This window comes from Acomys minous (genome assembly GCF_964271855.1).
Source record: "Acomys minous genome assembly, chromosome: 3".
In the NCBI taxonomy this organism is placed as follows: Eukaryota; Metazoa; Chordata; class Mammalia; order Rodentia; family Muridae; genus Acomys; species Acomys minous.
The window spans coordinates 27,787,035-27,809,024 of NC_140485.1; the positions used below are offsets into that span (position 1 = coordinate 27,787,035).

At 47.7% G+C, this 21,990-nt stretch overlaps 1 protein-coding gene across 2 annotated transcripts; it reads left to right on the forward strand.

Moving 5' to 3' along the window:
* Window positions 1-568: 568 nt before the first annotated feature.
* Window positions 569-21,985, forward strand: EPB42 (erythrocyte membrane protein band 4.2). Of its 2 annotated transcripts, XM_084776309.1 has the most exons (13): window positions 569-701; window positions 4,355-4,540; window positions 5,404-5,637; window positions 8,171-8,289; window positions 9,441-9,545; window positions 10,758-10,935; window positions 11,353-11,491; window positions 11,831-11,934; window positions 13,482-13,724; window positions 14,682-14,981; window positions 17,821-17,981; window positions 18,198-18,331; window positions 19,994-21,985. In XM_084776309.1, exons 1-13 carry the CDS (start codon window positions 692-694, stop codon window positions 20,154-20,156), a joined length of 2,076 nt encoding a protein of 691 aa, XP_084632435.1. In that variant the 5' UTR covers window positions 569-691; the 3' UTR covers window positions 20,157-21,985. The 2 variants fall into 2 exon arrangements, with proteins under 2 accessions (XP_084632435.1, XP_084632434.1); XM_084776308.1 differs by lacking the exon at window positions 569-701 and having other exon boundaries at window positions 4,327-4,540.
* The last annotated feature ends 5 nt before the right edge of the window (window positions 21,986-21,990 follow it).

Below are 21,990 nucleotides of genomic sequence, written 5' to 3' on the forward strand. Positions count from 1 at the left end.
TGTGCCGCTGGGCACACACTGAGAAGTCCAGGCAAAGAGGCAGAAGGTGCAGGAGGGCCAGATAGGAGACCCAAACAATTCTAACTCATCTCTGGTTGGTTGTTCCAGAGCAGACCGTCTTGGATAGAGCCAGGGCCCTGGCTTTTTCTTCTAAAACACACTCTGTTTCCTTATCTCTTTCAAACAGATGGATTACAGACACACATGTGGTGAGTGACTCCTCAGAATTTACTTAGGGCAGGAGATCCAGAGATGGGTACAGGTCCACTGTTTGCGGCGGCATCTAGAGTTGTCCAGAAAGCATCTCTGAGAGGTTCTGGAGGTCACTGAAGAATCAGGCGCGGAGGTTTTTCCCAGCTAGCAGGCCTTCCCCGGGAGTTCTCACTCCAGCCTCATGCACAGAACCCTGCCTAGGCCTCCTGGCTAAGAGAGATCATGAAGGGGGAAAAAAAAAAAAGGGTCACTCCCGGCAGCTGGTCTAGTAGATAGCAGCAAGGAGGGGACAGGAGACAAGAAACCTGTCAGCAGGCTCACCAGAGGAGGGAGGGAAATCTACTTTCTACAGACTTTTAAAGCAACAGAAATCCTCCAACTTTTCCAGTGTGGAGAGGGATTTGGAGAGGGAGCCCGGAAGGTAGCCGTTTGAGGCAAGCATTTCCTGTGCTCAAGTAGATTTGAGTAGCCTGAAGCCATGGGGCAAGGTAAGCTAAGCCAGTTCCTGGCTGCTAGGGCTGTCAGTATGACAGGTTTTTTTTTTGTTTGTTTATTTGTTTGTTTTTAAGGAAATAGGTTGGTAATGGATGTGACAGTAGGGTGTGTGAGATGTGAGGGAACCGTAGGGAGGTGTGTGGAGTGGGAGATGAAGTGGGAGGTTTGTGGGGTGGGAAGGGAAGGGAGGGTGAGTATGGGGGGAGGTGGCTGTATAGTCATTTTAACTGTAATTATGATGCTGGAATATTGTTGGTGATTATGACTCACTTATATTCACAGCCCAGGATCAAAATTGTGTAAATGGTCACAACTCCCTAGGCTGTGATACAAGCAAGGCACACCTGGTGTGCTGGCTGGTTCTTATGTCAGCTCGACACAGGCTAGAGTCATTTTAGAAGAGGAAACCTCAGCTGAGAAAATATCCCCCCCGCTGGATTTGGCTGGTGGGCAAGCGCGTAGTTCATTTTCTCGATTGGTGATTGCTGGGGGAGGGCCCAGCCCACGGTGGCTTGTGCTATCTTTGGTGGGTGGTCCTGGATAGTGTAAGAAGGCGGAGCTGAGAGAGCCAGGAAGCAGTGGTCCTCCAAGGCTTTTGCTTCAGTTTCTTCCTCCAGGTTCCTGCCCTGATTTCCCTGGACGGTGGACTACATGCTGTAAAATGAATAAGCTCTTTTTTTTCCCCAACTTGCTTTTGGTTGTGGTGTTTTATCAAAGCAATAGAAAAGTAACTAAAGACACCTGGGAAATCCTTTGTTTTGTTTTTTTGAGACAGGGTTTACCTGTGTATCCTTGGCTGTCCTGAACTCGCTTTTTAGACCAGGCTGGTCTTGAACTCACAACAATCCACCTGCCTCTACCTCCCGAGTGCTTGGATTAAAGGTATGCGCCACCACACCCGGTTGACACCTGGGAAATGTTGAGGCTGTTGCATCCTCTAAGGAGAGAAGGGATGGTAGAAGTAAGCAAACACACCGGACAAAGACAGACATAAACCAATAAAACAGATTGAGAGGATGTCCAAACTCCGGGCACCTCCACTGTGGATGCCAGCATAGCTGCAGCCTGAGCACCAGGCAACGTCTAAGAAACTCTTCTTAGGGCTCATTCCACGTTCTTGTCCTGTCGTTGAGGGAGCAGCCATTGACTGGGACATGCATTGTGTCTGGATACTGCAGGGCAGAGAATGCAAAAATGAAATAAACACAGTTCCTCAGCAAGTTCACAGGAGGGGTTGGGGGCAGAGAGCAATGGGTGATGCCTGTAAAACGGGGAGGAGGGAGTGATTTAGGGGAGCTGTGGACCAAGCTCCATCAGGAGAAGTGAGCAAGGGCTTGTGGGACAGCTCACCCCGCCACCACTCAGTCTAACTCAGCCATCCCATAGAAGATGGCCTCAATCCGGGGCCCAGACCCAGAGCACACACAGGGAGGAGTCATTGCTGGCTTCCCACTGATGCTGATGCTCGCCCTACAAACCCCAGGTTAACCGAAGCTGTTTTATCTACTGCCAGGACCTGAACACCTCGCCGGTATGTGAAAGGGAGGCAGGATGCAAACGGTACCCAGGGTGCCAGGACCAGATGTGCAGAGAGCTTTTGCATCTCCAGATTCAGTATGTCAGTTCTTCTCGCCTGCATTAGGTCATTATGTAGCATCACATGTCTGCTCTGTCACTGTAAGAGGAAAAGTGGGGACTGTAAAGCTATTTTCCTACTATTTTCCCTCTGCTCTTGAGCATTCGGCCACAAAGTTTGGTGACCAAAGTAGTAAGAGTGCCCTGCACTTTTCATGACATGTCCTGGAGCCCACAGGACTTTGTGTCACGGGCAGATCATTTCCTTGAAGTAAATCAGATCGCACCCCACACTGACAAGTAAAAGCCACAGCTTTTCCCTCCTGGCAGCTGAGCTATTTATTTGCTGAGGAGGCTTCCAGTGACCTGCTGTCAACAAAATGAAATGTACATCACACCTTCAGTACATGAAGAATTAAATTTTCACTTTTCAGTCTTGTTCCTTATTGTGGGATTGCTAAGCATTTTTGAATTTAAAAAAAAAAGATATTACTTATTTTATGTGTATGAATGTTTTGCCTGCATGTGTGTAAGAATACCATGGGTGTGCCTGGTACCCCTGGAGGCCAGAAGAGCACACTGACTGGTCTACAACTAGAGCTATAGACAGTTGTAGGTTGCCATGTGGATGCTGGAAATCGAACCGAGGTCCTACGGAAAGTAAGTCAGTGGCCTTAGCCATGGAGGCATCTCTTCAGCCCCTGCTAAGCATTGAAAAAAAGTTCCTTGTTCTGTACTTTTCCTCTCTCCATAAAATAAAGGTTTACTGACAATCTGTCATAATACACTCAGCCACCTCCTTTCAAGTGCCGTGAGATGGTGAGCCTTTCGATCAAAACTCACGCACTATCTCACTCTCACGTGAGTTGGTTCTATTCTCAGCCTCATTTTTATCATCTTTAAGACAAGAGAATTCGACTCGGTAATCTTAAAACCAGTTCTAATATTGGATTATGTTCTCAAAAAAAAAAAAAAAAAAAAAAAAAGAATGTGAGCCCAGGCACATAGCTCAGGTGGTAAAGTGCTTGCCTAGTAGGCACAAGCCCCGTGTTCAACCCCGACTCTGCATAAAACACACACCTGTAATCATATCACTTGGAAGGAGGATCAGAAGTTCAAGGTCAACTTCATATACATAGCAAGTTTGAGACCAGCCCAGGTTACACAAGGCCCTGTCTCCAAAATAAAGAGGGTATGAGGACTGTATGAGATTCTAGATTTTATTCATTGTTTGGATTTGGAACCAGAAACAAATGTTAAATTCAATGGGCATTAATAAGTGTTTGACATTACACTAACATTAAGTAAATACAAGCACATACATATAAATACATACGTATATAACCTCATTTTCTATAGCTCTTCAAAGAGAGATGGTTCGTTTAAGGAGAGGAAAACTGAAGTTCAAAAGAGATGTGGTGGCGCACGCCTGTAATCCCAGTACTCAGGGAGGCAGAGGCAGACAGATCACTGTGAGTTCAAGGCCAGCCTGGTCTACAAATCAAACTCAGGACAGCCAAGGCTACACTGTATCTCAGAAAAAAAAATTGCTTGCTTGTGGTTGCACAGCTGACAAGGAAATGGGTCAAGGACTTGAACCCCACTCTTTTTTTTTTTTTTTTTTGGATGCATGGATGAGTTCTTTTTTTTTTTTTTAGTTAACTCTTTTTTTTCCTCTCCTTTATTAATTTATTCTTGTTACATCTCAATGGTTATCCCATGCCTTGTATCCTCCCATTCTTCCCTCCCTCCCATTTTCCCCTTATTCCCCTCCCCTATGACTGTTCCTGAGGGGGATTACCTCCCCCTGTATATGTTCATAGGGTATCAAGTCTTTTCTTGGTAACCTGCTGTCCTTCCTCTGAGTGCCACAAGGTCTCCCCCTCCAGGGGACATGGTCAAAGGTGAGGCACCCGAGTATGTGAGAAAGTAATATCCCACTCTCCACTCTACTGTGGAGAGTGTTCTGTCCATTGGCTAGATCTGGTTGAACCCCACTCTTAGAAGGTGTCTTTTTATCCATGCTGTTGCACTTACCTCATAACTATGACTTTCCCTTTTCCCACAACAGCTCTAAGTATCAAGAACTGTGACTTCCAAGTGGCAGAAAACAACGAGGAGCACCACACCAAAGCCATCAGCTCCCAGCACCTTATTTTGAGGCGGGGACAGTCCTTCAGTGTCACCCTGAACTTCCGTGCCCCAGTCCACACATTTCTGTCTGCCCTGAAGAAAGTGGCTCTCATTGCACAAACTGGTATGTGGGACAGCCCTAGACCACTGTGGGGATTTGGGGATGTGGAGGGGGATTCTCTTCCCAGCATCCTCTCAGAAGATCAAGGGACAAATGGTCCCCACTGTCGCTGGGCCTTAAGCTGTCCACAAGGGGCTATTGTGAGACTGTACAAGATAACATTGTTTATTACAGTTCTGAAGCTCTCAGCAGCAGTACCATTAAGAGCTTGGTTTTGGTTGCAACTTTGTAGGAAAGGCTAAGTGGGGTCTAACTCTGGCTACGAATAGCATCTAGCCTGTGCTAATTGTTGTATTATGTATCAGCTACTGGTTCAAGAACTTCACTTGCAATATCTACTTTAGCTCCTCTACAGGCCCTCCATGTCCGTGGGTTCTGCTTGCTCAAAATAAGCCAACTATGATGGACCATACCCGGGCAAAGATTGTGTCCATAATGGACAAGTACAGTTTCCCCCTCTTCATCAGCAATTCTTAAAACATATAGCATAGTGACTACTGATACAGTATTCACACCATATAAGGATTCATAAGCAATTAAAAGATTAGCGTTCAATGCAATGCCATGGTATTTCATATAAAGAGACATAGGTAACCTTGGATTTGGCCATTGAAGGAAACAATACTCCTGGATTAGAGGGATGGTTGTACTCGCATTATATCCACTTTGTAGACCGTGACCCTTTCATAGACATAAGTCCATAAGAACCAAGAGCCTATGGTCCCCCATCGCCCTCTACTGTTTCTCATTATAGGAGGAGCTCTTTTCATCTCCTCCAAAACTAACTGACACCTCCTCCATTTTGTAAGACCTTGATTTATTATTTACCCATGAGCTGTGACCGATTTATTGGCTGTGCCTTGCAGGAGAGCAGCCTTCCAAGACCAACAAGACCCAAGCCATCTTCCCAATTTCCTCTCTGGGGGACCAAAAAGGATGGAGTGCAGCAGTGGAGGAAAGAGATGCCCATTACTGGACCATCTCTGTGACCACGCCCGTGGATGCTGTCATTGGCCGCTACTCACTCCTGCTTCAGGTTTCAGGCAGGAAACAATACCTCTTGGGCCAGTTCACACTCCTCTTTAATCCCTGGAATAGAGGTAAGTTTGGACCTAAGCTAGTCTGAGCTGCACAGAGATAAAGGGAAGCAGAGCTGGGGCACAGCTCCGACAGGGAGTACCCGCCCCAGGTCCTGAGGACAACACCAGTATTAAATTCCATCAAACACACACTTCCATTTCTTTTCAATAATTTCCCTGTGAGCCTGAAGGGCCCCCTTTATAAGACAGGCTGGGAGACCAAAGGAAAGTAAAACAATTTCCCCAGGTTCCTACAGCTCCATGCATGGAGCCAAGTCCCAGGCTCTTTCCTCTATGATGTCTGAAGCCTTTACTTTTCTTATGCAGGGTGGGACCTCCAGTACTCACCTCTTATTTTAGATAAGTGGTTCTCAACCTGTGGGTCGTGACCCCTTGGGGAGCTGTCACAGGGTTCACCTAAAACCACTGGAAATCACAGATGTTTACATTATAATTCATAATAGTGGCAAAATTACAATTATGAGATAGCAATAAAAATAATTTTATGGTTGGGGTCACCACAATATGAGGTACTGTACTAAGGGTCACAGCATTAGGAAGGCTGAGAACCAGTGCTTTAGATGGTCCTGCCTGTCCTCATCTCAGGGCCTTTGTGTTGCAAGGGGAAAGGCAAGTGGAGCAGTAGATGGGAACTTGGGTCCGTTTGGATGTCCTTCGCCCCGTGTTGTTCATTGTAGATTAAGGATCCTTCTGCAGAGGGAGGTCCCACATTTCCCCATATAGTGATAGGAATATCTCAGGGCATCCTTCCAAGCTGAGGTTTTAGCGCATCTCAGATGACTGGCTCAGAGTCCACATTGAGGGCAGAAAAAATACAGTCAACAGTTCTAGGGCAGCGTTGGGTTCTGAGGGAATCCACACTTGATTCTACTGCTAGGATTCCTGTCTTCTTGCTCCAGTTATATAGAACCCCAACTAGGGAAGTCCTTCTACAGAGGCATGGGCCGTGGGAATCACTGGGTGCCTGGGCAACTCTCTAGTGCTTCTGTAGCTGAGAGAGAAAAGTTGGCAAGAAAAGCTGAGCCGCAAGCTGCTTCCAGCTTCCTAAAGTGAACAGTGGTGTCATTAAAAGATATCTAGGGGTGAGGAGAAGGCTCAGTGGGTAAAAGTAATTGCTGAGTTCAGATCGGCAGATTCCAGGGGGAAACCAGATGTTACCTGATTATAGGAAGGTGGGAGACAGAGACAGGAGATATATCTGGAAGCTTGTAGGCCAGCTAGCCTACCTCACACCATGGTGAAAAGACCTGTCTCAGGCAAGGGGGATGACTGGACTGACAGCTCAAAGCTGCTCTCTGACCTGACATCTCCGTGGCACTCCCCTAGCACTTGCATGAGGGAATCAAGAGGTCCTAAGAAAGGACAATGGTCGCCCTGGACCGAGAGGATCTTTCAGTACAGAAGCCCAATGCTCAGAATTCCACTGTCGAACCCCTTGCTCCTTCTTACCCTTCCCCCCCCCCCACCAGCCTGTGTTTATTTTGCTATTTCCCCTTATAAACTTTTTGTTGTTGTTGTTGTTACAAATTGGTCTTCTAGGAAAGATATGACAGGCTGTCAGGAACCTCCCTAGGATGTTCCTGATCTCCTTTGAGCCAGTAGGACTTTCATTTGCAAACCTCTTCTGGAAACCACTAGGCTTTTTAAGGTTGGCTTGTTCCTGGCCACACCCTGACGGATGTAGAGTGTCTGGTCCAGGACCTGAGCAAGCAGGAGAAGACTCTTCTGTGTAGGCACTATTTATTTTTATCTCTTTTTAATTTAGGGTTCCTTGATGCCTCTACCTCCCTTCCAACCTCCCCCTCCCCCAACCCTAGGTAGGAGAGAAAGAACGTTATAAGGGAAAGGGGTGGAGTTCTCTTTAGACTTAGTTCTAACTGGTTAGGGTTGTTGGTTCTTTGGAAAAAATACCAATCTTAGTTGTCAGGATACCTAGCAGTTTCGTACCAGCAAACCACAAACACAGCAGGATGAACAAGCAGCCTTCTTCCTCCTCTGTCTCCTCAAAGCACCTTCCTCTCTCTTTCTCTCTGGGCTCCAATATTTATACTCTCCCAGAGTCCTCAGAATTCCACTAACTCCACCTGGCATAGACCACGCCCCTCTCTGAGCTGCATGAGGCAATTATCAGCTGTGGACAAATATCCCGTACTTGCAATGAAAACAAAAACATACTTACATAACATAACTGAGATGGTTTTTGTTTGTTTGTTTGTTGAGACAGGGTTTCTCTGTGTAGCCTTGGCTGTCCTAGACTCACTTTGTAGACCAGGCTGGCCTCGAACTCACAGCGATCCGCCTGGCTCTGCCTCCCAAGTGCTGGGATTAAAGGCATGTGCCGACCATGCCCAGCCCCCCCCAACATAACTGAGTATTTAAAGAAACCAAAACTTCCACTATACTCCTGAGTTTCCTTAGGCTCAGAGATGCAAGAAAGGGCGAACCCAGCCTAGGCTGGCAGGGCAGAAGCCCCCAGGGCATGGAGGGCAGACTCGGCACCCTCAGGCCCTCAATTTCCTCTGCTTCTTGCCAGATGACGCTGTATTTCTGCAGAATGAGGCTCAACGCACTGAATATGTGTTGAACCAGAACGGCCTTATCTACCTGGGCACAGCTGACTGCATTCAGGAGGAGCCCTGGGACTTTGGTCAGGTAATAGGGACCTCTAGGGGAGAAAAGGAGCACTGCCTATCCCATAACCCTCAACACTCAGGCCAAAGCTAGCAGGTTCAAAAGCTGTTGTCAAGAGATTGTTTCTTTAGCCCGTTTCAGCCTTGTGGTGCCTCGGTTTCTTTTTGTTTGTTTGTTTGGTTGGTTTTTGAGACAGGGTTTCTCTGTGTGTAGTTTTGGCTGTCCTGGAATTCACTTTGTAGACCAGGCCGGCCTCGAACTCACAGAGATCCGCCTGCCTCTGCCTCTCCTAGTGCCACTGCCCCCGGCTCACCTCTGTTTCTTTTAGACCACATTGCACCACTCTCCACAGCTGCTAGTTACCTTCATAGAAACCATGGCAAGTTCACCTTCTGGTAAATCCCTTTGTCTACCGAATGGAGACCCATGCCCCGGCCTGACAGCCAAGCATCCCAGCCACTGCTTTCCTTCCCAACAGCCTCCTGTGTTCTTGTTCCATGGGCATGTAGGCCGAGTAGCCCCTCTGCTCAGACGATCTTCCTTCTCTTTCCTCTTGGAAAACTACTTCCCCAGTCTTGCTACCTTCTGGAAAATTCTCCCAATCCCTAAAGCTAGAGGAGTTGTTCTATTGCATGTGCCATCTCGTACACCTGCTCGTGCTTCTCCTAGAGTCGGAGCTTCGTTGCTATGGTCTGTTACCCGAAGGCCCACACGCAAGCTAGGGGCTCCCCCAGAGTGGGAGCTACCTGGGGTCTTCCATTCCTGGCTCAGTGCCTGTGGAAACAGTAGAGATTCACTAAGTAGAAATGAGTGAAATTAAATGAGTTTAAATGACATGGTACTGATAGTGGCAGATGCCCTAAATCCCGGCACTTGGGAGGCATAGGCAGGCAGACCTCTGTGAGTTCAAAGTCAGCCTGGTCTACATAATGAGACCCTGTCTAAATAAATAAATAAATACCAATTCAATCTTCATGAGACCACACCCTATCAGAAAAATCAGTCCACAGAACAAAGGTCTGGTCAATGGGATGAGAGAAAAGCCAGAACACCTATAATGTACATTAAGGATGATATACCCAAGCTTGGGAGAGAGACAAGATCACAGAACTGTCCTGAGAGATAGCGCCTGGTCTGGAAACCCTTCGTCTTATCCTGTGTTGCCTCTACAGTTTGAGAGAGACGTCATGGACCTCAGCCTGAGCTTACTGAGTGTGGACAAGAAAGTGGAGGAGTGGAGCCAGCCTGTACATGTGGCCCGGGTGGTGGGCGCCTTGGTGAGCACGAGGCTGGAGAGCCAACGGGAGAGGAGACGGGGCAAGAGCGCTTGGATGGAGGGGCTCCACCCCTTTCCCAGGGTGTGGGGGACAGTCCTCAGAGAAGAACATGATGGGGGGAAAGGACAAGACAAGAAAAATAGGGATAGGCTCATCTAAGACAAAAGCCAGGGAGGGAGGAGACCGGCCTGGCTCTTCTCAGTGCTCTCTTCCTCCCGGCCCTAACCTGGAGACTTAGATCCCTAGGGGAAAAGAAGTGCTCTATCCTTCTCAGTACTCGCTGCGATCTAGCAATCCAAGGGTCTTGTTTCGTTTCTAAATGTTCCTAGGAATATGCAAAGCACGAAGGTAGCTTGATGTTTCCCATGTGTCCTAGTTTGGGTTAATATTGCTCTTATGAAACTTTATGACAAAAAGCAGCTCGGGGAGGAGAGGGTTTATTTGGCTTTCATGTCCAGAGTCACGCAGTCTGAAGGCAGCCAAGGCAGAAACTCAGGGGAGCAGGAACATGGTGGCAGGAGCTGATGCAGAGGCCATGGAGGGGTGCTGCTCACTGACTTGCTCCCCATGGCTTGCTTTGCTCAGCCTTATTTGTTATAGAACCCAGGACCACCAGCCCAGGGTGTCCCCATCCACAATAAAGCAATCACTGGTTAAGAATATGCTCCACAGGCTTGCCTACAGATAGATTTATTTTTTCAGAGGCATTTTCACAATTGGGGTTCCCTTTTCTCAGATGGCTCTAGCTTGTGTCAAGTTGACATAAAACTAGCCAGCATACCATGTCTACAAAATCCTCTCAGAGGAGTAATTTAGTCCCCATTACTTTTGATACTTCTCTGTCCTCCTGTGAAAGATAGGGTGTGGGTCAAGGCTATTCTATAAGAAGAAAGAGGCTTGAGATAAGTGGACTCCAGGACCCAGGGCAAACAACATTGAAGGAGTCAGGGCAGGGGAAACTGGGGACCAGTAGAACCAGCCCTCGTGCTCCACCCTGTGGTGGGAGCTGGAGAATGACTTAGATGGGGAGCCTTGGGTTTGGCTGGAGCCTGGGGCATGCCGGTCTTACAATGGCGCCTGCTCCACGCTGGCTTACACGCTCCAGGGATTGGGCAGCTGCAATGAGCACTCCTTGCTGGACCCCCCCCCCCCGCCCCTTCAAGCTGTGCAGCCACAGGACTCCCACTGACAACCACCTATCTGCCCCAACAGCTGCATGCTCTCAAGAAGAAGAGTGTCCTACCTATTTCACAAACCCAGACTGCCCAGGAAGGGACCTTGCTGTACAAGCGACGGGGCAGTGCGCCCATCCTGCGGCAGTGGCTCACTGGCCAAGGGCGACCCGTGTATGAGAGCCAGGCCTGGGTGTTTGCTGCTGTTGCTTGCACAGGTACAGGGCAGGTAACACACAGGTCAGTCTTCTGGGCTGCCGTAGTGTTTAGCCTGCATCTTGAGTCTTACCTCGGCCTCTCATGTGGGAGGGACATGTCCTAAAGCAGGCACTGCCTCCTCTCCACAGCCTTCACCACCACCCCTCCCCCCCGGCCCCCCTCCCGCCCCCGCAACCCACTTTCCCTGCCAGCTGCTGCTTCTCTTCGCCCTCTGCAAATCTGAGCTCATTTACAAACTCTGCTCCCAAACTTACTTTCTCCCTCAAAACACCCCACAGAGCAAGCCTCAGTGCTTCTATACCTCCCCCCTTGCTCTATACTCCTGTGTTGTATACTTCGTGCAGCATCCACCAGCCTTCATCTGCCTAGGGCTTTTCTAAAAGCCTGCTCTGATACACTGTGCTTCTTCTACACAGTACTACGCTGCCTGGGCATCCCAGCACGTGTCGTTACCACGTTTGCCTCAGCCCAGTGTACTCAGGGGAGCCTGCTGGTGGATGAGTACTACAATGAGGAGGGAATCCAGAACGGAGAAGGACAGCGGGGCCGTATCTGGTGAGACGCATAAAGGAGATAGGGTTCTAGACCAGAAAGGGCGCCAAACACCAAGTTCTGTGCGATCCCTCCATACGGGGTGGGGGCGGGGTGGGGGCGGGGGGCGGGGTGGGGGCGGGGGACGGGGGAGCCCTGGGCTAAGGGTAGGCCTTCAGGACTCTTACAGGAGGTGGTGGTCGTCCGCGGTGGCGTGTGTACCCCTCTGTAGGAGTGTCACTTTTCTTTTTCTACAGTGTCCTCCCATTCCCAAGGCAACAACTCTAAAGTCACATTTCTAGCCTCTCTTCCGTATTCCTTTCCCCCCACCCCCACTTGAAATTTTGCCTTTGCTGCTTTTAGGGTCTTCCAAACCTCTGTAGAATGCTGGATGAGCAGACCTGATTTGTCCCAGGGTTATGACGGATGGCAGATTCTGCACCCAAGAGCTCCTAATGGAGTTGGAGGTAAAGCCTAAGGCTGGGCCCAAGGCCAACCAGGGCTGAAAGAACTGAAGGGCTCCCTTGGAAAGGATCTAGGAGGAGCATGTGGTCCAAAGAGGGCCTTCATCCATCCTCTAAAACAGGAGACGCAGGAGTGATGGTGACCAGACGACGGTGCCAACAGGCTCAAGGGGGTAAAGACGTCAGCTATCCATGTCACAGATTGCAGGAATGCTAGCCCCACTTAAAGCCTTCGGCAAAGGGATAGCATCTCAATGAACGTCAAAGGGTCTTAGCATGGCTGAGGGCATTCTGTGGGAAGGGCCTGGCAGGGCAGGGCTTGTCTGTGTGTAGATGAAAGCTCGAGACTAGAGAGAGAAACTTCAAGCAACCAAAGAATGGTGCCTCCTTGTCCTGGAACAAAACTGTCAGAGGGCCTGGCAAACAGGAAGCAGTCAAGGTGGCCGCCTGTTCCTAGCATATTGTATTGAGACTGTGCACTAATCGTGTTCCTCTGAGGTCCTTCCTGTCCAGTTTCTGGTATAGGCCAGAAAGTAAAAGTACTTTCACTGCATAGTTGTGTGTCCTCTGTGATGCTTTCTCAGGAAGTCTTTCTACTTCCGGCCTCTGACCTTGATCCTGGGGAAGAGGAGAAATAATGTGTACAGGAAGGACAAGGACTGATAAGATGAACCACGCCAGAACAGAACTCTATGTGTGGCTCCTTTGCTCACCTGCCCTTTCTTTGTGTAACAAAAGGATTGTTAATATTTACTATTAATATATAAGATTATTATGGCAGTTGGTTTGTTTTTTTTTTTTGAGACAGGGTTTCTCTGTGTACCCTTGGCTGGCCTAGACTCACTTTGTAGACCAGGCTGGCCTCGAACTCACAGCGATCCACCTGCCTTTTCCTCCGGAGTGCTGGGATTAAAGGCGTGCGCCACCACGCCCAGCTCAGTGGTTATTATTTAATCCGCTATTATAGAAATAAAAGACACAGACACTTGTTAGATTTTTAGTATGCCTATGCACTGGAACTGGGTAGAAACTAACCCCCTAAACTATCCTGATGTCTCCCAGCCCCTCGATCCACACCATTTGCTCTAGTCATTCCTATCTGGGCTGCTTCCTATCCAAAATCCCATCAGCACTTGCACATGCTTTTCATCTGAGCTGCATCGCTCCATTTGCCGATCCGCAGAGCAAGCGCCTCCCCTCCACGTGCTTCTAGTTCGTGCTTTACCTGAGGTGACTCTGCTTTCTCCTTCTTCCTTTCCAGTTCCTCTCTCCTTCCTCCTCTCTCTCTCTCTCTCTCCTGGGATCTTTCCTCCAAGCCCGTGAGCCTTAGCTCCGCCTACCACACTTCTGCCCAACCCAGGTATAGGCATTTTTACCTTTTTAAATTGGCCAATCAAGGATAATTTGGGAAGCAAGGTTCACTTAGGCCATTTTGGTTACTTGAGGGTTTGCTCTGGTCGTAGAACAGTAAGAATTTTGGGGTTGGGGTAGGGGGGCAAGCAATCTGAATATGTAGTCGCTCCAGTTGAACCACCACATCTCTCTTTCAGTCCTGGGATCCTGTAATTTGGTCCCGGTCAGAGCGGTCAAGGATGGGGAACTGCAGCTGGACCCGGCAGTATCAGAGCTCTTTGCTGCAGTAAATGCCTCGTGTGTTGTCTGGAAGTGCTGTGAAGATGGGACGCTGGAGTTGACCGACTCTAACCAAAAGAATGTTGGCAATGGCATCAGCACCAAGGTCATGGGCTGTGACCGATGCGAAGACATCACTCAGAACTACAAGTATCCTGCAGGTACTGACCAGCAAAGAGGACTGGCCTCTTCGCCTGAGATAGCAAATGAGGGGAAGAGAATGGGCAGGCCAGATGCAGGCCAGAAAGAATCCCAGTCTTTCCCCCCATCAAATAGAAGTAAGTCTCTCGACCAGTTTAGATCAGACAGTTCTGCAGTGTAGGATGTACTGCAGTGCTCTGTGTTTCTGTTCATGAGACGCCTGTCCCCAGCCCCAGCCAGTCCTGCTAACCAAAAATGTCTTTGTGTATTTCCAAATGTCTCCTGTAGGGTCAAAATTGCTTTCAGTTGAGAACTGCTCTTACGAAACAAAGCACTAAACACCAAGCCCTGTCCAAGAAGACTTCCAGGACTGAGGGAGAGGAAGTTACCCCTCTCACCCTCTCTTCCAAGATCCCCAAAACTATTTCTCTTTTAGCATGTTTGCCTATCAGTCCAAATCAGGAGGCTCATAACTTTCTGGAACCTTCTCCGTCACAGCACATTGTCCTTGCCCGACTCTGTGTTCTGTACTCTTTTAGAAACCTAGTTAACCCAGCAGCGTCCTTACCTCGTGCCTACAGGATGGTAACCCCCGGCCTCTGGTCTCCATCACATCCCATCCCCATTTCAGTTTCAAAAATGAACGCTCTCAGTCACCCGAATGTCCTTGTTATCTCCCCACTCAAGAATACTCTGTGGCTCCTCTGTCCTCGGAGTAATTCCAAGTTCCTTCATACCTGAAAAGTCAATTTCTTGAAAAAAAAAAAACTGTCTCTGGTGATAGAGAGGACTTGTCAAAAAAAAACTTATTTCCCTTGTGCAAAGATAAATTCAAAGCCTGAGGCACTTGCAAAGCTTTTTAGGACTTTGGTGTCTGAGCAGAAGTGGTAAATAAATTTTAATCCTGCATTTTTATCAGAAGGATCTGTACCTAAACGGGTAAGGGTAAGAGGTCTGTTTCGACTTCTATTCTCTAGGATCTCTTCAAGAAAAAGAGGTACTGGAGAGAGTCCGAAAACAGAGAATAAAACACAGGAAAGACAGCGCCATGGGTCCTCCCAGCTGTGAGCCTCTTGGTCCTCTGCACCTGTTCTTGGACGCGTCCAGCTCCCTCCCCCTGAGAGGAAATGGTCAGCTCTCAGTGACCCTGATTAACTCCACAGACGAGGAGAAGGAGGGGCATCTGGTGCTTGGAGTCCAGGCTGTTTATTACGATGGAGTCCTCGCTGCTGTTCTCTGGAAGCAGAAGCAGCCCTTCACAATCAGACCCAACCAGGGTAAAGCTCTCTGGCCCCAGCAGACACCTCACAGACAACTGGTTCTAATTTGGCTCCACCCACTGGTCTCCAGAGATGGCTTTAGCCCTCTGGTGCTCACACTCTCATTCATTCATTCATTCATTCATTCATTCAACACACCTATATTCAGCCTGACACAGGTGAGGGGACCATGATTCCAACTACGATGAGATAAGTAAACCAACCCACACTAGCAGAGAGAAAGCATTTGAGGAGCACAACAGAGTGCAGGCCAGAAAAGCACCTCACTCACGCTGGGGAATTCTGCACCCAGGTGACTCACAGCATCCCAGACAGAGAGAAGACGTACAAGGGTCCCTCCACCTCCTCCTCCTCCTCCTCCTCCTCCTCTTCTTCTTCTTCTTCTTCAAGATTTATTTATTTACTATTTGTACAGTATTCTGCCTGCATGTGAACCTGCCCACCAGAAGAGGGCACCGATCTCATTATAGGTGGTTGTGAGCCACCATGTGGTTGCTGGGAACTGAACTCAGGACCTTTGGAAGAACAGACAGTGCTCTTAACCTCTGAGCCATCTCTCCAGCTCCACCCCTTCTCTTCTTTAGATACTTGTTTAATTGGTCTGAGGTGAGGTCAGGCACAGGTACTCTTCAGAAACCTTATGTATTTAGGGTTAAGATTCCCTGATATCCATTAATCATTCTTAAACTTGGTCACACATTGGAGTCACTCATGGAAACTATGCCTGGGTGACACCTCAAGCAATTAGGTAAAAAAAAAAACAACAACAACAACAAAAAAAAAACTCCACCATAGACTCAAACATTAAAAATTACAAAGCTCCTGAGGAAATCTCATTGCACAGGCAAGCTTCAGAAACAAGGATAGAGCTTGTCACCAGAGTTGCAACAGCCTCTGCCTGTCCTGGGTCTCTATTCTTTTCATCACTGTGCCTTGCCCAAGCATAGCATGAGTTAGCATGAGAGCTAAACAAGACTGGGTTGTGAACAGTCTTAAACGTCATGCTCAGGAGCCAGAGTTTTCGTGTCTGGATAATGATGAGGTTCATGAAAAGCTTTCATTAGTGCTGTCAATGCGATCAGAAAACCATTTTAAAAAAGAAAGACATTTTGATAAAATGGAATGGAAAGGTCATAGCAGAGCAGGTGTTCTTAACCTTGGCTAACACGGAAGCACCTGGGGGACTTTACAATCCTAGTGCTGAGCCTCCTTGCCAGTCTCTGATGTAATTGACATGGGATATGGCCTGGGTTCAGGACTGTATCATACATGCATTCATAGACAACCAGTAGGTTAAGAGGGGGAGTAGGGGGTGAGAGTAGAGGCTTAAAGAGCAGTAGGAGGTTGGGGAGGAGAGAGTGGGGGCCTATTTAGTAATGATTGAAACCCAGAAACAAAAGCCAGGCTAACCTGGCAGCACTCAGAAACAAGACGTCCGGGAGGTGGTAGAAATTGGGTTTGTGAATGGGGATGTCACTAGAAGAGGGGAATACAATTAAAGATTTATTTGTTTACTATTTGTACAGTATTCTGCCCGCATGTGCACCTGCCCACCAGAAGAGGGCACCAGATCTCATTATAGATGGTTGTGAGCCACCATGTGGTTGCTGGGAATCTAGTTATAGCATGTTTTGTTAAAAGCACGTGAGACCATCCAAGTATCCAGACGGCCTGCAGGAAGTCGGTAACTTAAACAAAGAGTTCAATATCCAACCTGCACTGGAGAGCAGACATTGAAATCCCAGGCCAGAGGGAGTGACCAAGAGTCAGGGCCAGGAGGCATTTACAGTTCTGGAGGACAGTCTGTAAGAAGATGAGGAAGTAAGGAGAGAGCCCTAACCACACGGGCAATTATGGATTTAGGGAACACTTGAGGAAGAGAACAAAGAATGAGGGAAACAGAGACGTCTACGTGGGGACAGGAACACCCAGCAAGGTTGGCAGAGAGGTCACGAGCTGTCCTGGCTGAAGTGCATAGACTGGGAAAGCAACTCAGCTAAGAAGAAAAGAGTAAGGCTGGCTTCCTGGGCTTTAAAGGGATTGAACTCTGGATGGGGAGTTCTTCCTAAAGCATGATGGGGAAAAGGAGACGCTAAGTCAGCCAGGGACAGCTGCTAGAGAGAAGGTGGTGTGGTTCTTCGGTTTATTTGAAGGCGACCCTGCTTATAGGCTGAGGTGAAAAACTGGAGTTTTGGGAGAGGTGGGTTATAAGTGACAGCATAGTCTCTAGGCAAATAGCTGATTGACGTAATTGTAACTCACATTTCCTGAGCACTTAATATTTGCCAATAAGTTACCTGAGCTGAGTTGAGCTCATCAGCAGTGGAAGAGAATGGAGCTCATATTTAAAAAGCGTAAGACTCAACATGGACAAGGGGACAGGACATCCCTTTAGGGAGGTCGCAGCAGGAGCAATGTCTCTGTCTGCAGGTTGAGAATGGGAAACAGAGTTTTAGAGAGCCCCTCTTGATAGGTAGCATCTTCTGTGAAAAGGCAAGGAGAATGGCAGAAGGGGCAGGAACTCAGTAAGCGTGCATTCGGCAGCTGCTGTGTGGTGACTCTCGAGATAAGCACTTCCTTTGAAGTGTGTCATGTAACGCAAGCCAACCCTACCATTTTCAGGCAGAGATGACATGGCTTCTTCTAGCTCACAGAGCTTTCCTATAACCCGAGTGAGGCCTTCTGCTCAGAGTGTTGTCGGCAGAGATGGATATGGGGCAGCACTCCTGGGGGAAGTGCCGAGCAGCTAGGGAATGCAGCGTCTTCCTGGCTAGGACTTGACTCTGGCACGCATGCGCTCCATGCTTTGTACTGGCTTGCCTGTTGTGTGTTGCAGCCCTGAGAATTTCCCCCGGCCTGTCCTCCTCCTATTTTGAGCAAACCCCACCTGAGAACAGCTTCCTCAGGGTCACAGCAATGGCCACACACTCCCACGCCAGCCTCAGCTGCTTCGCTCAGGAAGACGTGGCCATTGGCAGACCGCATCTCGTGATCAAGGTGGGCACGCCTTTTTTTTTTTTTTTTTTTTTTTACTGAATTGCTCTTAGCTGCTGCCATGCAGGGCTGTTGGTGGGAAAGTTTGGGGAAGAAATAGGAGGTGTGGACTTATTAGAGAAGGTGTGTCAATACATAGGTGGATAGACAACTGGAAACAGTGCCTGTCCCTTCCCCAGAATCTACCAGCAGCTGTCTCCGTGTTGCCTCTTTCTACAGATGCCGAAGACAGCAGTGCTGTATCAGCCTCTCACCGTCTCAGTCAGCATGCACAACTCCTTAGACTGCCCCATGCAGAACTGCATCATCTCCATCTTTGGAAGGGGACTCATTCACAGAGAGAAGAGATATGGGTACGAGGCTGTAAGCTTTTTTGTTTGTTTGTTCGTTTTTGTTTTCCGAGACAGGGTTTCTCTGCGTAGCCTTGGCATACCGGAACTCATTCTGTCGACCAGGCTGCCTCAGACTCACAGAGATCCACCCAGCTCTGCCTCCCAGGTGCTGAGATTACAGGTGTGTGTCCACCACTGCCAGGCCAAGACTGTTAGCTTCTTATCCCACTGAAAGATCAGGACTGGTTTGGACTCACCGACTTAAATACAGTAATCTGTCTCTTTGCTGTATCTCTGAAAAGAGCAAATATTTCCAGAAGTTGAATTAAAGCGAAATGGCCTGACTCATTCTGGAACCACCAGTCAACGGGAGGAGGGAATAGGGGAGACTGTGAGGACCCCACATAACCCCACCTCACCTGTCCTGATCATCCAAGAAGAGTCTGGGTGAAGAAGGGAGGCTGGGTTGGTACCAGGGAACACACAGATAGGACATGCCAGCTCTCGGTAGAGAGAATTGTACTCTACTGTTCACCAACAAGATCCGGTTTTAATTAAATCCCTGTGGTTTCTATTCCCTTCACCGCCCTCCCTGTCCTTGTGTGCGTGGCTCTTCAGCAATGTGCACTGTGTGCTGTTGTCTCATTAACTTATGTAGCTGTTCACAGCTTTTTCTTTTCCCCTGTATGTGAAGTCCACTTCTCAGGCTACAGGGGACTCCGTTGTGTGCACCCGCCGCATCCTGCTGCTTCATGATGATAAGACAACAAATGCCTCTCGCTCTGGTGCCACAAGGTTTCCCAGACAACCGCCTCATCCACGTCCCCTTCTAAGCTTGTTTGAGACTTTGGTGGTTGCGGGGGATTACATCTGTACAGGGATGGAATTTCCGGGTCAAAGGATAGGATCTGGTTTGTAGCAGGATCCCCCCCACCCCTCCCCTGAACTATAAGACAGTTTCTCTCCCCACATCTCTGGCAATGTCCAGCTATTCTCTTCTTTACATGTTTGATGGAATGCCGTGTCTTCTGTTCCGGTTTGCCATTCTTCAGGCTGCCTGTCCCCTTTCCTTTCCTCTTCCGGAGTCACCTCTGCCTTGGCCTACTTTTCTTCTGTTGATTTTGTCTTTGTCCCTGTTGACCTTTAGGAGCGCCGGTGTAGTCTAGGTCTCTCGGTGTTCTTACACATTGCAAGCAACCTCTTTTATTTCACCTACTGCACTTGTGGAGCAAATCCCCCCCCCCCAAAGAAAACCTCCAACCTTCCCTTAGTTATGGAAAGGGAGTCCAGGAAGGTCAGCCACCAGCTGCTCACACATTGGCACTCTCTCACTATGCCTATGGCACCCGCTGTGCCCAGCAGGGAGGAATATAAAACTATAGCCTTTGCCAAATATATTGCCAGCACTGGTACCAAGAGCTGAACCAGACCAAACCACAGATGCTCAAGGGGACATCAGATGCAGATGAAAGGCCTCAGCACACTTCTGTCTTGGGCCATGCAGTTGCTCTGTCATCCACCCCTTATGATCACTTCCGGCTTCCCAGCAATGTACTTAGATTTCTATATCCTCATGGCCCTCTATCTTCAAGCCAAGAAGGACGACCCATGGAGACCAGCAGAGCAGTGAGGAAAATTACGACACTAGAGGAAAATTAATACCCATCTCTACCTTCATTTCAGACTGGGGTCTGTGTGGCCAGGAAGCAGCCTGCATACTCAGTTCCAGTTCACGCCAACGCATCTGGGGGTCCAGAGGCTCACGGTGGAAGTAGACTGCGACGTGTTTCAGAACCTGACCAGCTACGCAAGTGTCCTCGTGGTGCCCACTAATGTTTCTGTCTAAACCACAAACAACCCTCAAACTACCTTCTCTAAGGGCAGACATACTCTGGAAGGAAACTTCCTGTCAGACAAATAAATCTCCACTAAGGCTGAATAGAACAGTGACCAAAACCAAACTAGACCCACAGAAACCAAAATCCATTTTTTGTTATTGTTTGTTGGTTTGTTTTGTTTTGTTTTAGTTATTTCAGACAGTGTTTCTCTGTGTAGCCTTGGCTGTTCTGGAACTCGCTCTATAGATCTGGCTGAGCTTGAACTCACAGAGAATCCTCCTCCCCACCACTGCCTGCCTGTTTTTGTTTTTGTAGATGGTGTTTTCCCTGGCTGTTCTGGAACTCACTCTGTAAATCAGGTTGGCCTCAAACTCAGAGATTCACCTGCCTCTGCCTCCCAAGTGCTGGGATTAAAGACATATGCCACCACTGCCTGGCTCCAAAACCCATTTGTATTAAGGCAACCTAAGAAAGACTACTTATCTTAGAATAAACTGCTCTGCATGCGTGACAAAGCAAGTCTTTGAGAATATAGTCAGATAGCTTCTCAAAGTACAATGATTTGTGCCAACTATGCTTTCAGAGGACATCAGCTTTCAGGGTGTTCAGATGTTTCACTCCATTCTTGTGCTCATTAATGTATCTATTAGCTTACGAGAATGAAAGACAACCTAATATTTAAATCAATCTATTTCTGATGACATAGGACAATATTGACTAAAAATAGAATTTTTAGGTAATGCTAAAATTACATTGATTAATACTATCCTTAGTGGTTATTGTAAAAGATCCAAAGATGACTGGATAGAGCTATTATAACGTAACATAGGACCTTAAAGAATAATCTAAATTTAGCTGTATTTGGGTCTTTATGAGTTCTATATTCATTAACCATCTCACATCACGGCTAAAGTATGATGGGAACCTATGGATTTGTCCCAATAGAGAAGTATGAAAAGTAAGTACATAGAAAAATATACCATACAAAAAATGATTAAAGCACAGAGCTTTGCTCGTAGAAAGTTTGGGTTTGTTTCTGCTTATGATGTCTTATTAGTTTACTTAGCCTCCTAGTTTTAGCCGTCTATTGCCCTTGTTAAAAGTACAAACAAACAAACAAACCACTTTTAAGTAGGTTGAAACTCATTTGACTTAAGGAACCTCAACTCCAAGTTGAAACAGATGACTAACTCAGCAACTGTCAGGGCCGATCACTCTGAGGCCATCGCAATGGCAGGCGGGGTGGTTTAGGCACAGAAAGAAGATGACTAGACTTAGAGGTGGAGGAGGCCTGTGGCCACACACCAACCCCACTGGAGTTTCCCTGCTTTCCAATAAGTGATCCTCTAGAGTGGTGGGTCTCCACCTTCCTCATGCTGTGGCCCCTTAATACAGTTCCTCATAAATAAAATAATTTAAAATAAAACAATTTTGTTACTATTTAATAACTGTAATTTTGCTATTGTTATGAATTGTAATGTGACTGCCTGATACACAGGATATCTAATATGTAAACCCAAAGGGGTCAAAACCCACAGGCTGAGAACCGCTGTTCTAGACGCACACAACACATAACTTCATAGCAATGTAGTTGGAAACAATGCACAAAAATGTCTGTCTAAATTATACAAACTCTCTTATGCATTTTTTTTTGCTTTTTAAAAAATGTGTTTACATTTGAGGATATATGTTATAAGAAACAATGACAAAATAGGTATGTATAAAGAAAGCAAATCTTTTCAATAAAGTGGACCAAGTTAACTTGGTGGTTTGAATGAGAACGTCCCCTATAGGATCATACGTTAAAATTCTTGGTCCCTAGTTAGTGGAACTGTTTGAGAA

What these genes read in the sequence shown, in the direction of transcription:
- EPB42 (XM_084776308.1), top strand. Translation starts at nt 4,330, where the DNA reads ATGACTTTCCCTTTTCCCACAACAGCTCTAAGTATCAAGAACTGTGAC. An exon ending in GGCTCTCATTGCACAAACTG is followed by an intron (nt 4,541 to 5,403) that starts GTATGTGGGACA and finishes TGTGCCTTGCAG; the next exon opens with GAGAGCAGCCTTCCAAGACC. An exon ending in CACAATCAGACCCAACCAGG is followed by an intron (nt 14,982 to 17,820) that starts GTAAAGCTCTCT and finishes TGTGTGTTGCAG; the next exon opens with CCCTGAGAATTTCCCCCGGC.